This window comes from Oreochromis aureus, linkage group 5, assembly GCF_013358895.1.
Source record: "Oreochromis aureus strain Israel breed Guangdong linkage group 5, ZZ_aureus, whole genome shotgun sequence".
Classification (NCBI taxonomy): Eukaryota; Metazoa; Chordata; class Actinopteri; order Cichliformes; family Cichlidae; genus Oreochromis; species Oreochromis aureus.
This window is the reverse complement of record NC_052946.1, coordinates 32,036,022-32,055,048: the sequence shown is the minus strand read 5'-3', so window position 1 is coordinate 32,055,048 and position 19,027 is coordinate 32,036,022. Positions and strand designations below refer to the sequence as shown.

The 19,027-nt window shown below is 39.3% G+C and overlaps 1 protein-coding gene across 1 annotated transcript in view; it reads right to left on the bottom strand.

Moving 5' to 3' along the window:
* phc2b (polyhomeotic homolog 2b (Drosophila)) overlaps window positions 1–19,027 on the bottom strand; it is a 42,657-nt gene that overhangs the window by 10,846 nt on the left and 12,784 nt on the right. The window contains exons 2-9 of the mRNA XM_031739856.2: window positions 17,832–18,204; window positions 15,128–15,271; window positions 14,907–14,984; window positions 14,400–14,561; window positions 12,942–13,064; window positions 12,374–12,668; window positions 3,421–3,725; window positions 2,159–2,357 (exon numbers count right to left, since the gene is read on the bottom strand). Coding sequence (XP_031595716.2) covers window positions 2,159–2,357; window positions 3,421–3,725; window positions 12,374–12,668; window positions 12,942–13,064; window positions 14,400–14,561; window positions 14,907–14,984; window positions 15,128–15,271; window positions 17,832–18,146 — 1,621 coding nt within the window. The 5' untranslated portion in view covers window positions 18,147–18,204. The remainder of the gene's footprint in view (window positions 1–2,158; window positions 2,358–3,420; window positions 3,726–12,373; window positions 12,669–12,941; window positions 13,065–14,399; window positions 14,562–14,906; window positions 14,985–15,127; window positions 15,272–17,831; window positions 18,205–19,027) is intronic.

The following is a 19,027-nucleotide window of genomic DNA, read 5'->3' as shown; positions in this document are numbered from 1 at the left end:
AAACTAAATGAGATGTAAATCCCAGAGTTCCTGCCCAAAGCAAAAAGATGTGCCAGTGAACCTGTGTGGTTGGATGCAACCCCAGTAAAATCAAAATGATAACTAGAAAAACATGCAATTAAAATAACAATTTTAAAGGTTAAGACTAAAGCAAACCCCAATTGTCAGGGAAACATTTTAACCATTTATCAACTCAGGGTCACATTGGGGCTGGAGCCCATCTTAGCAGTCATATGGCAAAAGTTGGTAGGCTACTATGAGGTTAACATAGAGACAGAAAGCCAGCTTGTATTTGTCATTTTGTTACACAATGACACCCTCCCCCCAAAAAAAATCCTTTAGAGCTGCATGTTAAGGAGGTTAACAGCGGTTCAGTGCCCTCCCACTGGCAGCCTATAATATTTTTCCTTTATACAGAAAACAAACTCTGAACTATATATTAAATTGATACACACACACTTATTTAGTGTAAAGCCACTTGCAACTCTTAAGATGAAGTCCAATTAGTTTAAACTCTGCAACTGAGTGACTGTTTAATGTTATTAGTGAAAGAATGATTTCAGATTTTCCCTGTGATAATTACAAGGAAAGCTATAAATCACTCACTCCAGAAAAAAGGCAAAGGGTCTGGGTTGTCAGGTCAAAGGGGGATATTAATAAAACAAAAACTAGCAAATATTAAACGGTTACAAAAGGGGCCACTGGTAATTTCAAATCCACAGTATCAGATTGATAAATTCCTACTACTCTATTTCATAGTCGAAAGTGGTTTTAGCACAGAGCAGGAAATCTGACCAAAAACTACAGTGCAGATAATTTTTGTAGCTATCAAATATGTATGCTTAGCTAGTGGCAAGAGAGGGGAAAAAAGGAGCTTCTGTTGGGACAGCTCTGTCCTAAGTTTGGGCCCCAAAAGACCCTCCAACCAGTGGATTATAACAATCTTCCTCTTTGTTTTGAACATAACATCTGCTTCACTGCCTAATATGTGGCTCAAAAAATATCCAATTTTTCAAGATACAGCTTTTGGTAACCTTTTGCAAACTGTTAAGAGAAAATGTGACTGAAAAACAGTTTAGAGCTCATCAATCTTTCATTGCTTAGTATGCATACAAAACTTTGAACTTTGATTCTTTCAATAAACTGTCATGATGGCGTGTTTCAAGACTAAGCCTCAGGCATTCTCTAATGGACAGGAAACATCAAAGGTAACATTTTAACAGGTAACACATAAAATATGAAAGTAACAACATTCTCAGCTGTATTTGACTCCTGGTTTCATTTTTAACGCAAATATAGATTCATACATCTATCAGTTGATTTACTTGAATTGAATTGAATATATAACACAATATATAACAAAATCCAAAAAGAATAGAGACTGCTATACTTTAGGTTAGCTGGTACTTTAAGACCAAGGCCATAGTTAGTGGGATGTGGTATATTTGTGGTGTAAAAACTTTAGCACACTATACAAATGTAAACACATTTCAATGTCAACTGCTCACTATTGGCCAGGTGAATATTACACAACTCGACAGCAGACAGCATGTGCCAAAACAAGGCAGGCCCTTACAGAAGGACTGGACATTATCAGAAGAGGTTACAATTGAGCACATTGTTCTACCAGTTTTGATCTTGATTTTATTTGACTGTAAAATTGCTTATAATCTGAATTGTGTGTTAAATCATCTGTAGTGTTTAACAGTTACCACTGTGTGCTCTTTTGTGCTTACAATTATTAAAATATCCATTTCCCTCTTGACGGTGTACCTCTCGAAAAAGATTTTTAATCTCAGGGAACTTAGCAGAATTAAGGATATAATATAAATGTTTTAAAGTTTCTATTATCATTTTGATGTATCAGTTTACCCATAATGAAATCAACAAATATCTATGTGATTGATGTATGCTGGAAAAGAGTGAAAAACTGGATTCATTATCATAACACCTTTGGCAGAAACCAAAAATCTATCTTCCTTCATTATGCAAGTGAACAGATTAAAGATATCAGATGTGAGATGGCTGAATTGTCAAGGAACAAATTTGTAGCTAACAGAGTTGTTAAACTCCTACTAGTAATGTCGTCCCAGAGGCAAGTACATAAATTATGCTCTTAATAAGACTTTCAGCTTAGAAAATCCCACTGAGTCTCTACCTTGCTGCTGAACAGCTGGTGCGGCTGAGTCAACCTTGGGCTGCTCTACAGGCTTGGAGGGTTGGGATGGAGAAGCTGCAGGTTGCTGTTGCTGCTGTTGTTGTTGTTGTTGCTGTTGCTGTGTGGACGGGGTCTGACATGTCTCTCTGACTACCAGCGAGGTCGGCTTATCTTTACTGTCCTGAAGTAGTCGGGAGGCCTGAGAAGTGCAGTAGAAACAAACAAAAAGAAAAAAGTGTGAGAAGAAGACATCTGAGACAGATAAGACAACAAACATCAGGGACTGAAAAATTGAAATACATCAGCTTTGGAAAACATCACATGAGGGGGAAAATATAATACTGCGAAAATTCCTGTGTTTTTTTTTTTTTTTCCTTTGTGTCTCTTGGAGAAGAAATGAAGACTGTGGCGCTGCTGTAAAAGTAGTTTTTGTTTAGCTGGTTGCCACTGTCAAAATACCAAATTGCAGAACGTGTACCAGAACTCAAAATACTTTAAACACATTCATTACGCAATTTTGAAAAGGATAGCATTACTCTGAGAGAGATATTTTCCTGTGGTTTTATATCTACAGGTAGGACACAGGCAAAAAGTTCACTTTGGAGAATTGACTTATTGAACTGACATTTTTCATATTAGAAAATAAAGTCTCAAAAATTTGAAAGCAAATAGCTTTGTACATCTAATTGTGATTTTAATTAAAGCAGATGGGTTACATTCATTTCAAGGACATATTTTCACTCTTCAAAATAATCCTCATTTACATTTTGCTGAGATTTGGTGTACCCCTAGGTTCAGCTACCACATCATCTAAGGTTAAAGTCAACTTTTTCAGATGAGCTAGCAGTCAGACATAGTGTTTGAACAGCAGGTAGTTAAGTAAGATCACCATATTAGACATATTTGCTCACCTTGCCATTATAAAGATCCAAGAATGGGGGAAAAAATGTCTGAAACTGAGCATTTTGAGCAGTTTTAAGTCTGAGTTTGTGACTCACAGGGATGACGCACAGTCATTATTTAAAGTAATGACCGCGTTTAATATGAGTGCCCAACACTGTCATTGCAAATAAACAAGAGACAATAAGTTAAAGCATAGGAAGCCTCCTTGAAAAATGATCTGTGGAGTTTTTGAGCTGTTATAACTGTTTATTTATGGGTAGGCTGCCATTTGTGTCAAACCTGCAGCATTTGCACAACCTAGAAAAATCCTGTCTTCAAGCTCTTTTGTGTGTGGCATTAATCTGCGTTTGTGTACATACCGTTGGCTGTATTTGTAGGTTGATGGCAGTGAGCTGGACAGGCTGAGCTTTGGCATGGTTGAGGGAGGAGTGAAGGGCATGTGGGCTGATAGTGGAGTGGAAGATGGTAGCCTGCTGGCTCGGTGTAGAAAGCTGGTGAGGAGCAGGTTTGGGCAGCACGGGGACAGGATGCTGTGACGGCTGAACGGAGGCCGTCTGCAGCAGCTGGCCTGTCGTCCTTTGGGAACCTTGGCTCTGCTGAACCACAAACTGCTGCTGCTGCTTGTGTTGCTGAACCAGAGAATGCGGCTGAATCTGGGTGTATGCTGGAACGAGAACACCAACACTTATTTCTGAAAGTGATTTTATTTCAGCTAGGATTATTGGTTAAAACTATTTGGTAAGAAAAAGAACTGTTCATAAATATCCTTACAAAGCAAGTCATCGTCATACAATGAGCATTCTTTTTTTCATGCATGCTGACAACTGTCCAAACTCTTGATATCCGGAGAACTGCGCCTCAGGCTCATAAACATTGAAAAATGTAGACGTCTGCACGAAAGAGCTTGTTTTGCAGCGCCTTCACCTGTAAGTCCCTTGTTGACAGGATATAATATTAAGAGCTTGTTGAAAGGTGCATAGAGAGGCCCACTGTTGCAGTGTTGGCCAGACCATTACTCACAAATCGTTTTAAAATGGCCTGTCACCACCTGTCAGTGCTGCTGTGGGTAAAAGGACATCCTGAGCTCATAACTTGCCCCCAAGCCCAAGACACAGCACATCAATCTTGTATTGTGGGAGCATGTGCGAGTGGGAGAGTGTTCTTCGGAAGTAGCCTGAGGCTAGTCTAATATTAGAAATGCCTCAGGAAGAAACATGCAGAGCCAACTGTCTATGACACCCTGTATAGAGTTAATGATGAGTCAGTGGGTTCCAGTATCTCACACACCTCCTTGATTTCTAACAACTTTATTAACAAAGAAAAAAAATCTGATTACTAAAAATCCCCCAAAAACAAAGAGTTATCCCTGAAAACTACTAAACAGCAGGTCCTGCTATATAAGCCATGTGAACCTAGAGGTGCATCTGGTTATGTTAATAAACATTGCAGTAAATCCCAGAGTGGAAAACTGCCAAGTGCATCAGTGTTTGTCTTAGATCCCCCTCCGCCCCTCCCTCCGCCCCCCTGTTCTTTTTGCATTGTTTCGTGTGGGACAGGCTCCATCTGGTTCCAAAGTTTCCCTGTGAGGCAGCAACCACACTCCGTACCCTGCCGTGGAAAATATAGACATTTCTATCCAGCAGAGTTTGCATGTCATTAGTCCCTTTAATGGTACGAGGACCGCTGAGAAGAGTTTTCATTTTCACATGGTGAGACACAGTGGAACCCACTGACAGAAAATTTGGTTAGCTGTGGCGTCGATGAAAACCTTCAGTTAATATTTATTATGTTAAGAGAAGGATAAACATAAGACGTGGATGGGTGGATAAAGCCAGCTAGATGTTAACCATTATAGGGATTTTAAAAAAGAAACAAGCTTTAAAAACAGACCGTGGAAAATTATATCCATCAACTCAACAACTATGCCTATGGGTGGGGAAAAGAAATGAGTGGAGACATGCTTTTTTGTTAACTCAAGCATCACAGCCCCAAAGCCTTTCATTTAAAGCATCTTTTTAATGTAAAGAGTCTGTATGGTAGAAGAGAATAAAAACTTCAAGCAATCAGTTTTGTGTTGGTCATGGACACGGCGAACTAAAGTCCACTCTTTCCCATTTTAGCAACTTTAATTTACTAAATAAAGTTTGCTCAACTGTCTTCTCGTCTGAGACAACCAAAATAAATAAGCGTAGAAAAGCAAAGTTAACAGTCTACAACAAGTCTCCTAAAAATATCTGATCAGGCGTCCTGTAAGGGCTCATAAAGTGTGAAAACTACAGATAAGAGGAGCATAAGTTTTAGATTTTCACTGCAAGAATAGATGATGAGAGTGTTAGTCCTAATCATTAATTGCCATTCAAGCCAGGGCTCTGAATCATGTCCAGTTTTTACAGCCTTCCTGCTGACAAAGACATTACACACTGCCGGCCAAAACCACCCCAAAGATGGTTAAGCCAAGTAGCCACGCTGACGCGTTTCTTTAAGTTAAAACAGTAGCTTTTTAAAAATTGCAACACACCAAATGTGAAACAATTGAGACAAAGTTGAATGGGAATGCTTTGAGAGTTTAGGTTTTTTTGATGGGTTATTATGCTGTGGTTTCGCTGGTCGGGCCCATGTGAGGTCAAATTGGGCTGTATTCAGCACATGAGCTAAAATGAGTCTGACACCCCTGCTCTACACGATAATTGCGAGCATCAAATTCCAGAGAAATCCATTTTTTTAAAAGACACAAACCATGTTTTAGTGCAGCCTTGTGGTTGCACTAAAATAAAAATAAACCTACTGACTGTGGTGATTCTTAATCTCCTGGATAACGTGAACATTTGTTCTGAACTCAAATATTTCTTCAAAGTGGACTTTCTACAAAGTGGTAGAATGACGATGATGATAGACGTGCTACATAAAACCATACTATGTGTAAATACCAAGTAAATGGACCAGAAAACGAGACTGTTTTGAATTGATTTTAACATCGGACATCTTTCCACAGCAGAAACATGAGTTTGTATGACACACTGTGGTGTAACATCCACTGACGTTACAAGATAGTTTAATAATTTTAAGACATTCCCGGCTGTGAAGTCAACCTACTACCTCCAAACTAGAGATGGCACGATACCACTTTTTTATGTCCGATACCGATATCATAAATTTGGATATCGGCCGATACCGATATGAATCCGATATTGTGTTTTTTAATCAATAAAACTGTTTTTTTTTAATATCTTGCTGCATTTTGTATAAGTTCATACTCAAGTTTAAATAAACAACAACACTAAAGCTATTCTGTTATACCTGTGTGTAAAAAATACACTGCACCCAAAATATTTCATAGTTCAGCAACACTGATCAATCTAATAAACCTTACCTAACTTAAAACCTAACTTAAACCTACTCCATCCTCCCTATTCTGGTATTTTAAAGAGTACTTAGCAGAAATATTAAGCAACCTAACTAATAGGGTTGCAAACTCCCAGCAAAAAAAAAAAAAAAAAAAAAAAGGGAACCCCCCACCCTCCACCTCATGATGCTTAATCGATGTAATCAACTTTAATTTGATGCAGGGTGAAAAAAAATGCACAGAAACAAATTATTTTTCAAGAATAATTAAATAGATTCAACATCTTTCTTCAACAGAATTGCAGAATTCACAGATGGTACCTTCCCAAAGGAAAAAGTACTATAGCTTACTAGGGTATATAGACTTAAGAGTTAATATATATATAGTAATGGACTTCTATACATTTTACATCAGATTAAAACTTTGGGTGTAAGATTCAGATAATTATTTATTAAAAGCTAGACATTTTAAATGAGAATAAGAAAGAAAAGTATGTCTTTGTGCCCCCTTTTCCTGTTCATGCCCTATCGGCCCCTGGCTAAACTTTGCTAGATCCGCCTGCACAGTTACCAGCCGTCAGCTATGTAGAAAAGGATCCTGGTGTAGAAAGTAATATTAAATAAATTCTAACAACAGCTTATCAAGCTTAAACGTGCTGCTGTTGTTCAGCCGCTGGTTTCCTCTTTCTGGCGCGAAGTGGGCCAAAAACAAAGAAGAGAGACGCACTCCCGACAGAAAAGCCGATCAGCTGATCATTAAGCAGTTTCACGATTGAAGTAGTGGCAGGAAGGTGAGGGAGAGAGAGAGGCACTCGCTCCATATATCGGTTGTTAAGCTTAACATGGGAACGCTTTACAAACATTCAGAGATGAACTTACACACTTGCTTTACTTCTCTCTGGGATAACTTCCTCGAGATGAAATGCTGGTTTGGTAGCGAGGCTACAAATACACACAGCCGCTCTATCACATGAGGCATACTGCTGCAACGTGCTATGGTTATGAGCCGAGTTACGCGGTGTTGCAAGTTTTGTGAGATGCTTTTTTTGATATTTAATGGATCGGAGTACATTTTTTTATTTTTCGCCGATATCCGATCCAGTAATTTAGGTCAGTATCGGACCGATACCGATACGTAATATCGGATCGGTCCATCTCTACTCCAAACACCACAAGTTGAGGGAGCCACAGTCTGCTGTTCTTAGTCTTGAATGTAACATGAAGGCGGCTACTCAAAGTTGGTGCTTGTTCTGAGTTTAATTGATCATTGAGTATTGGAGACTGACTACAATTCTGTCATTCCAAACTGACCACCTTAAGACACGAAACAGTCAGGAAAGGTCCAATTACAGTAGCAGAGCCTGTTACATGTATGTCTATCTTTAACTTGTTGGTTGCCATATTCAATAGTTAACAAATGGTGTGCACATTTACCTATTTTATTAATGATTATTCTATTGTAATGTGATCAAAGATCAAAACGGCAGCAGAAAGCTCCCTTGCTGGGGTTAAACTGCATCAAACTTGCAGTATCAAGAGACTCTCAGCCTCCTGTAAGGGAGGAGGAGGGGGATTTCTGAATCAGTACACACCGGATACAATCAGCCCCTTCTCATGAATCCTGACATCTTTCTCAAGCCTCTAATGAGTAACAGAAAGAAGTCTTGAAAGAAGAGGAAGATTGGGAAATTCATTTAAATGTTATTCCCCCTTAAGGTCTTAAGATTAGGGACTGGAATTACTCAGGCACCCCACACTAATATATACATACAAATCATATAGTCTACAGTATGCGGAAGCCCACTCCCTCCACCCCCAAGGCTGTGTATGTTTGTAGACCTCTTACTCTGCGTATTGCAGAGCAATGTCCTAAAATTGAGGACAGTATACATTCCTTCCAGCTTTTGCAGCACCAGGCCCTGGAAAACCCCAGAGTTTCCACATTTTCACTGACTGCTGCTTTGGCTTACCATCTTGAAAAATATTGACTAACAACACCACAGCAACAGTAGACCTTGAGTCACCTTTCCTAATTTTAATACGATTCCAAATAAGGATTGAAGATTGTTTATCAAGGAAAATTAGCTCCATGAATCCAGTTCCCAACTGGCTTCCAAACTTACAGTACAGTAAAGGTTTTATACATAAGTACCCCTTAAAGAAAGAAAAAGAAAAAAGTTTTCGTGTGTCCAGTTTTTTATATCTATATAAAGCTAGTGACTCATAGCAATGCCAGCAGTTACATGATTATATGCCATAACACAGACATCGTGTGAAGATCACGTCCTTTCATCTGTGAGAATAGTGCTGATGGGGTTTCCCTGCTGTGGTTTTATAGTGTGGTGCCGGCTCTTTCTTGCTGAGAGAAGGTGATGACAGACATACACTTGCTGCACCAAGCCAGACGGCCTAACATTTGCTTCCTCCCCAATTCCCATGAATGTGAATCTGACAAACTCTCAGAGTAAGCACAATTAATCAATTTGTTCTATGCTGAGTTAGATTTAACACAGATTTGGTAGAAATGAGACACGTCAGGTGTTTGATTTTTATTAAGATTCTATTTGTGGCGATAACAAGGGTATGCGCATAGGAGTCTTTTGATGGGACGTGCACCTCCGTTTTGTTAAATGAATTATGGAGTAATGCAATATATACTTTGTGACAATAATGAGCACAAATGAGCTGCCACTTTTGTGAGTGGATCTACTCCAACTACATCCTTTAGTCTTTGTCACACATGAAACTCTTTTCCAGCCCGCTGCAGGTTCTGGTTGGAGTGGCCCTCCAGAGCAGGAAGAGGACTCAAAACCTGGAGTTTGTCTGACTGTGAGACAAAGCTGACTGGTGGACTACCTCCACAAGAGCAAACTGGGTGAAAGGCCGGAATGAAGACCATAGAGCACCAGGGCAAGCTGCTAAGCAGCAACTGGACTTTAAAAATATACTTGTGCAACCTAAAGTTTATGTCTGGGTAATACATGCTAACACATGCTGTGCACACCAACCATTTAACTGCATCTATTATCCCTTTCTTTTTCACTTTGAGACACTATAAGGCATCCTTCACATGAATTATTGAGCCTACTTATGAATCCATTTATCAATCTGTGAAATTATGATGGATATTGTTCACCCCTTGGTTGGCCGGGTGTGTCCTGTTTAAAACAAAAATCACTGCAAATATGCACTATTGTATGTACTGTATTCTTTTTTTAAACATAAAAAACTAATTAAAGCAAGGTTATTGATGTAATTATTCCTTTTACTTGTGCAAGAAACCATAATTACCATATTACACTTCTAAACACTTCTAAAGTCTGCAGGCCTCCTGCATAAATTCACCACCCATTTTGTTAGGTGAATTTAGGCTGAATGTCTAATATAGTCAACGTCAGTGTAGTAACTAGCAACAAAGTTAGTAAGATTGTAACATTATAGGTGGTTCATCTGCCAACTGAAACTATTAATAATTGATATCATGAATGTGAACTGTGCACAACCACTAGCTGAGTTCATATCTAAATTTTCCTGGCGCATAATAGCAATTAACTGCTGCATTTCAAAAGTAGCTAAGTGTCATAATTTTAATAAGACTAAAATCACTAAAACTGCTGATGAATTACATAAAGTGCTAAGTAGCAATTACCTCTACAATCTTTCACTCTATGAACCAAAACCATCCTCAGGGAGTGAAATTACCCACCAACAACATGGAGCAAAATCTCTGGTTTCCTGCTGCTAAAAATAATGGCTGCTCCCTTCTATTACCGATTTTACCCCCTAAAGCAAAGTGCATCTTGACCCAGCCACAGTAAAGTTGAATCCAAGCTTTTATCCTAATCCGAATCCCATCAGCCAGCCACACTACCTCTTCTCTTCCTGATCCACAGAGTAATAACTCCCCAGCATCTCATGTGCACACCTGTCCCTCGTGGGCTGCTGCTATGGCAACCCATGGTAATTTTTTTTTATTTCCCAGACAGTATGCTGCCAGATTTTCAGCTTCCATCCTCCCTTTCATTTTATGCGAATCTATTACTGAAACAAAGCAAGACACAGTTGTGCACAGATAATCCCCACCTCCCCCTCTCTTCACAAACACACACACACACACACACACACACACACACACACACACACACACACACACACACAACACCAACCATAAATGTATAAGAGGGTTACAGCCATGCAGTCATACAGACATAAATATGGCACATGCACAGACAGACAAATTATTTTGTAAGATGTGATTTTCTATCAGGACCCTCCTTAAAATGCATCTAAAGGGACTTATCATGCAAACAAATGGGACTTAATTTGACGTAATCAGCTTGTGCTGCTAGAACATTCACAACCATTCATGCTAAAAGAGAGGAAAAAAACATTTAAAAAAAAAAAAAAAAAAAACAGCTGCTGACTTTCAATTACACAATAAGTGGTTTAAAAACACTCTTGCATGGCAGTGTGCCTTTCACAGCTTCTAATTCACAAAGCAGCTAGACTGTTCCAGACACAAAACCAACACGCTGTCTCTAATAGAGCTGGTTTCACCCCTTTAGTGAGTGAATGGATTTGTGAAGCAGGCCCGACAAGTCACGGCAACAGCCAAGAAAAAGCTTTCAAACGTCCATGTGTGAAATGTCTTTTCATCTAATCTCACTATAAACACTAGAGCACAGCTCTGTGTATGTATATAAGACAGCTGTCACAAAGCCAAAATCTCTCTTGAGGTTTGAAATGTACATCTGATATAACAGAAGCATGCAGCCGCCGGCAAACAGTTTGTCAGTTTCCTTTTTCTGTCCACAAAAATGAAACCATAACTTCACTGCAGTTTTAGAGCTTACATGCTCTGTGGTCCACATGGACTTATTTTTCAGAGGAAAACATTGGTGCATTCAGAAGACATAGCATGAGCAGCACAAGTTTTATCTAAGATGTGCTCAGGAACAGCATTTAAAATAGACTAAGATTAAAGATTTTACTGGCTATAAGACAATTTGATTGAAGAAACACAGAAGAGGAGACTCAGTGGAGACACTAGGATTCATGCTCTTGTGACCACCAATCTCTGCTGTGCATAATTTCATGGCAATCCAGTCGAGCAGCTGATATAATTTAGTCAGAATCAAAGCAGTGACCTGACAAACATTGGTTTATAAGACTGCTTTTAAGTTGCTACAATACATGATTGGGGCCATTAAAATGTAATCTGTTATGCTACAGTGTTGCCTAAAAATAACTTGTTATAAATGTAACAACCCTATTTCGTTAGCTTGCACATGTTGGTTAGATTGTCTAGAGCGTATGGCAGTGTCACCACAGATTTGATTTAGAAGAGATTTTAATGGCAGATGCCCTTCCTGACATAACCCTCCTTCTCCTGGTCTTGAACTTTCACATGTTAAATGTGTTTTAACCACTACACTGTGGAGCCACAAGTTTTAACTTGAATTAAGTGGTCCCAGACAAAACTCCACACAGTAGGGCCCTGTCAAGGTTTCAACCCAGAACACTCTTGCTGTGAGGAAATGGTGCCATCAACTGAACCACAATGCTGCCATTTAATACCGACACTCATATTCAACCAGACCCAGTAAGCACATCTTGATATCTTACACAGAATTTATTGCTGTTTTTTAATACTTTGTGTTGCAAACAATTTGGCAAGCGCACAAAGCATTAGGTTTAAAACACATTAAGGCTGCACGTATCAATAAATATTGGTTGAGCTGCAGACAATTTTCTTGATTAAAAAGAGTGAGAGCAGTAAGTAGAACAAGAAAAGTATTACTTCCTGTACTTTTAAAGATCAAACAAAACAACCTGTTAACCAACCATTTGTTTTGGGTTTGTTATTTGCATCACCAATATCCATCATTATTATTTTTTTCTCTCACTTCTGTGAGAGACATTCCTTTAATGGGTGGGATTTAATGTTGTGGATATGCAAACTTCTCTTACCTGGAGCAAGCAAAGGCTGAGCATTCACAGCTGTGACACTGCGGCTCATGTTTATAGCTCGGACTTCTGTGACTGCTGCACTGTCCCCCTTCTTCCCTCCTTCAGAGGGACTGTCTAAGGAGCTGGTCTTCCCCCCTGCTGAGGCCTGGGTACCTTGACTTGGGTTTTTGATCAGTGAGGCAGGCTGGATAGGCACAGGGGCCTGCTTCAGACTGAGAGCCTGTGGCGTCTGAGTCTGAGAGGAGGATGTTGTCGCCCCCTGCTGGCCACGGATGGCCAGATTCTGTACCTGATTCTTAAGACAAAATAGAAAAAGAGACAAACAAGATTCACAAATGGCTCAAGCTGTGGATTTTTTGACTATGTTCATAAGAATTTTGTTTGTAAAATGCTGGAAATTCATTTAAAGCTTTTAAGATCAATATTTATTTTTATGGATTACTGCTTTGCTACATATGTGTAAAATATATAAAGTTATATTTATGAGAGGGAGCTGGAAAAGATGTTAAGGCGAGAGAAAAGACTGGTCTTGTATTATTAGTGATAATATACGTTCCAGCAATATTACCTGTGAGGAGGCCTGCGTAGAGCTGTCAGACTGCACAGCTGTCACAGTGGCAGCTGGGGTAAAGATGAGCTGTGGGGACAGAGGAACAGCACGACCCAGGCTCCTCGCCACCTGTACCTGGGCCTGGAAAGTATGACACACATTAAAATGGGGAACTAAAATAGGAGAAGCAAACTGTAAACTAAAATTACTCTCCTGTGTCATTACTGATCATATGCCCCCACCAACTAGTGAACTACAATTTTAATCCTCATCAGCCCAGACTCATGGGCTGATGACAAAGATTTGTATCACCAAATCAGTATCTAACTACCTGTGAAAACTGGCTCAGTACCCAGGACATGGTGTTGAATAATGGCCATAACCATTTTGACCTGATGAAAGCCACAGGCCAAAACATGCACCTATGAAGTAGGTGAAGCTGTGCCAGAAGCATCCATTCTGCTTTAGAAAATATGACTCAGTACCTTGGACATTACACTGAATAAGGGGCACAGGCTCCCAATAAATGTTAAATCACACTATTTACAAAACTATTTACAAATACTTAACCAGACAGAAGATCATTTAATCATTTAATCATTTTAATCATGGGGCACTGCATGTGTATATTTAGTTAGTTTTCAACCTCTGGTGTATGATAAGACAAAACAGGAAACTAAAGAAAATATTTTGGGACACTGATATGAGCAAATGTAACACCAGGAAACTGTACTCGAAATAAAGTCCATGACTAAACTGACATGCAGTTTGCTTCCTGCCTCAATCATGACAGGCATCTGATAACGTTGTGTTTTTGCTCGTAATAAGCAGGTTGTTCTATCACCTCATTGCCAGTTTCAGTTTGCCATCAGTTGTACAATCTGGAAACTCCAACTGACAAGCACCCAAAACCAGCTATCCCCAAAATAACCACTTTCTATTCCTTCAACAAGAGAAAGAGAGAACACACACGAACACACACACACACGAACACACACACACACGAACACACACACACACACACACACACACCAAAAAATATTTTCTGAGCATTCACGTTAAAGACTTCCATGTTTGCAAAGAGCTCTCTGTAGGCAAATGCATTATCCTGACCACCTACTCTATTCCAAGATGACAACAAAACACGCCATTTACAGTGGAATTACTTACAAACACAATATGTATTTTGTATATTTTTATTTATTTATGTATTTATGTATGTAATGTTTTATACATGTGCAGTAACACCTTCATATTTTCTTTTTTAACCCAGCCCTGTTTTTATTGCGCAGAGTTTTTCTCTGTGCACGCAATTTTGTTCAGTAATGCATCTGTGATGTATTGACTGTATGACAATAAAGAAATTTGAATGGCATACCTATTTAAATCAGGCACTACGAGTGTGCTAGTGTTTATGCATAAAGTGGAGGATCATGTAAATGTGCCTGTGGCCATTTATTTTCTCTGTGGTCTTACCATCTGTGCACGCAGGTACATCTGTGCTTGGGTGGGTGTAAGAGTGGGGCTCGATGGGCTGCCCAGCAGAACAGCCTGCTGGGAAATAGTGGTGGGGGTTGAGCTAATATTCTGAGCTCGGCTGATCAGCTGAGCTGCCGCCGGAGACGTGGTCAGGTTGATCTATGTGGAGAGATAATCAGGATTATTAGGTTATACATACAAGTCCTGAAAAGATGTGAGGAGTTCCGAGACCAAAGCATCATATCCCCAACTTTTAAATTTGACAGCATCTAATTTAATAGTTAAATTTTTTTTTGTTTGACCTGTTTTCATTCTGCTAATATTTCTTACAGCTAAATATGTTCAAAATCAAAAAGAAACTTGAATCTTAAAAGGTAAAACAGAAGGAGCAACCAAGCTGCTAGCATCCTGCTGCTAAAAATCAACTTGGCTCGATGATAATCCAACAGGACAAAGATAACTTAAAGAGGCTTTTAGGAAGGCAGCACTCCAAACTGCACTTACCGTAGCCTGAGTAGATCCTGTTTGCTGAGATGAAGTGCCATTTTGTGAAGAGCTTTGCCGGCCAGCCGCGATACTGGCCTATCACAAAGGAAGAGAGACGCAGAAGGGACAGGGTGAGTGATGCACAATTTCTAAAACATGTCTTGCAGCAGGTCAACAATAACTGCAATCATCATCTCTAAACTGAGAGGATGAATTATTTGTGATGCCTGCTTGCTGACCTGCTGTACAGCAGCCAGGCTGAGGCTGTGCTGCTGCTGGAGAGCTGCAGTTTGCAGCATCAGATGCTGCTGCTGAGCTGCATACATCTGCTGCAAGTACTGTGCTGCTGTGTTGGGCTGTCTATGCAACGCCTGCTGGAATACCTGCAAATAAAAACAGGTGCAAAAACATTTGATTTTTACATCTGAACTAAACTTTCATAAAATCCAAAGAATCACAGATTCAGTCACCTCAAAACAACATCAATTCTTCATGATATGTCAACAAAGCAAACCAAAGCCTCTGTGCCTCTACCATGTGGGTAATCTCAGTACAAATTTTTACATGATAAATAAAAAGAAAAGAAAATGGGTTTTATAATTTTATTTCTATAGCAACGCCATGTGTTTACATTATATAATGGCACAACAAGTAGACAAGCCCAGATATATCTGACAGCCAGAGCCATGTGTCCGCCTACAGTGACTATTTGGTAAAAGGGAGCTACTTCAACATCCTCCAACATAACAATGCTTTCTAAAATGTGCAAGAAAACCGTCCCCGCTGAACATCGAAAACGCAAACCTGTATCACCAAAAACACACTGTAAGTATAACCATGCTACAAAGGCATGCCAAGAGGAAACTGGAGCAGCTGGTGATCTACGACACAAAAGTAAAGAAATGTCTAAACCGAGCATTGCTGGAGCACTTGTTAAAGTTCATATGACAAGAAGAGCAAACAGTGGATAGAAATTACTGATGCAGTTGCATATTGTTTGGCCAATTCAACCAGTGGAAAAGCAGGCCTTGGGGCAACAGATTTAAAAAAAAAAGAAAACAAAAAATAGCAGACCCAAATTACATCAGAGGTGGAAAATATTCTTCAGCTTCAGTTTTATTGTGTGACAATATTGTGCAGCCTTCTGAAGAGTTACAAGCTTACTTCAGTTATTGCGAAAGTATTAAACACTTATTTTAGACTTAGTTAAAATTTCCTTGGAAAACAATACCTGTTTGACTTGAGGTGTGTCACTACTGTTGCACTATAATGCTGCTATTGCTGGCACCACTTCATTCACAAATAAAACGTTTTCTATATTACCAGAAATATTGTTGCAAATTTCTTTGAAATATTGTGATATAATCTGAGGCTGTATCACCCACCTCCACACTCTCTCATATTCTTCTATTATACAACCGCTTAAAGCCACCAACATCACACCTGTCCTAAAAATAGTTATGTTCTTTGTACAGCCTTACCTGTGGTTTTTAGAAATGATTTGCTCTTTTACAAACATACAGCGGTGCTAGAACAATGCCAAAGACACACACAAAAAAAGCAGGCAACCCAAAAACTCTGATACCAGTAACAGTTGCTAATACTTCCCCATATTAAATGCAGTTTTATTTATTAGGATCTTTGCTCATGCAGATTATCTGGTGGGAAAAATGAAAAGAAAATGGTGTGATAAGAGTAAACAACATCAAGAAATGTCAGTTTAATTGCATGGTGCATTTTCTGATTTATGTGTTGGAATTTCATAAGGCTTAATAGCTTTTTTTAAAGAAAATAAATTTGTTGCCAAGTTAAACGTTTACCGTAACGTAAATATCTATGATATAAAAATATCTTCAGATGATATAGCGGCATCCCTAACAATAATAATAATAATAATAATAATAATACCCGTATGCTTTATTTTAGACATTTTACCCTTAGACATTTACTTCTGCTCTAAATAAAACTAAGTTATTCTGAATTTAACATTTTACAAACTTTACAAAGTTTTAGATTTATAATCATTTTATCACTTGAGCTTAAAAATCTTGTCCTGATAGTATTTCAAAATGCTTTACAGACCAAACTGCTGATTTTTCTTCATTAAGCAATCCTAAATGTGGTCTAATCAAAATGTGTTCAATCTGAACTGATTGCATCCCTGCCTATTTAAGAGACTAATCGGGAGACAGAAGTCAGGGTTTCAAAACCTCCAATTACTGCAAGCACACAAACAACCCTTTTTTCCTAAATGTGGGACAGAAAGGTTTCACCCTGTGCCAGACACAACTCTAAGAGAGTTAAACCCCTACCACTGTGAAACCACCTCTCCAAGTGCCCTCTGCCATGTTTCCAAGTAACATGTTTCCAAGGATTTTGACCTGCAGTCAACAGTGTCACAGAAGCATCAGGACCCACATTGTGTCGGAGACGGGCACAAGCAGCAAAGATGAAATACATGCATGAACTGATTTCCAGTGGTCCTTTATGCTCACAGTGCTGCTCAGTGACAATAGTGTTTGCCTTGTGATTGTCAGCATGCTGAGGGGGTGAAAAGAAGGGCTCAATCTAACAAAAACCCTGCTGTCAAACCATCAGCACTCAAAGTTGAGTGGACCTAATTCAGAGGGAGGCTAAGCCTGTGTAGAGGCTTACCCCGAGGGCAAGGGGTCAAAAGCACTAAAGCACAGAAAACATTCTTTCCTTCAAATTGGAGACATGCTCCAACATTACCACACATGTGAGATCCTTCACGGGGAAGACAAATTCCCTTTTTCATCAGTTTCCCTTGTAATAAACGATGCCACATCAAAACAATTTTAGAAGCTTGTATGTCACTTTTAAACACCAACAGAGGGCAGTAGAGCAAAGAGTGTCAGGATGTTACACAGAATACCTCAACTTAAGCTCTCAGCAGTTTTATTACAGAACCAAAACACTCACCTGTACTGTACGGTCAGGTATTCCACTGTAAACCGATATTTGAGGCATTGCCTGTCTTCCAGCTGTAGTACTACTGCTGGAAGTACTGCTAGTGTTAGTACTACTACTACTACTACTACTACTGCTGCTGCTGCTACTGCTACTATTACTAGTGCTAGTGGAAGTGGTAGAAGTAGTAGTAGTCGTAGTAGTGTTAGAGGTACTACTACTGCTGACAGCAGTGGTGCTGGAGGAATTGGTGGTGGACGTGGTGGTGGCTGCGGTGGTCCCGGTACTGCTGGCAGTGGAAGCAGGGGCCCCTGGCTCACTCTCCATGGTGCCCTCTGCTCTTTTCACCTTTGACCCCCGGCTCTTCTGAATGGCTCTCCTGTGCCTTCAAGAAAGAAGCAAAAAACCTGATGAATGTATGGAAGCTTGTTTCTGCCACTGATACAGAAGTTGGAATTAGTAATTTTTTTTAGATAACCAACTCAATTATTATTAACTCAGAGTTTTGGCTCATGGATTGAAAAAATGCTTTAGGTTTCTACATTTACATACAACTGAATGGAGACAAAGTAGTAGAAACAAGATGCACCTGAACATGGCTGTTAATAAACCACTCAACACCAAGTAAATGTAAGACCAGTGACACATCTACCGCACCCAAACTGTTTTAGTCTTATGTTGCACTATAAGTCAAGGGCAACAAAATGAATTTTACCACGGTTGGTCACACCTAAGGCCATATACAGTTTACAGCTTATTATGGTTACATACATCAGATATTGTTAACAACAACTTGGCCAAAGATTCCTAACTATGTCATATCATTTAGTCGAGCGCAAATATCTCAAGGTAAAATAATCAATCTTAAAATTCTTAAAAGCATGAACCTGCAAGCTCAGTACATGTGGGGAATTTCAAAGAAAAACACAACTAAATGAACTCCACAGGCTTCTAGGATGAAAAAGGAGGTTCACATGAAAACTTACAAATGACTAATAAGTTTTTCAAAGACTAAACTGACTGGCAGGCTGGATTAAAACTTGCAAAGGACTGGATTGAACCCCTGGGTCTTGAGTTTGACACATGTGCCATAATCCCTTTAGAGAATGAAAAGTAAGTAGGTACTAATTAGCGCATCACCCTGCCACCAAAAAATGCAATTTAGACTCATAAATGATCAAAAGACCCCAAAAAAAGGAACTCAAGTT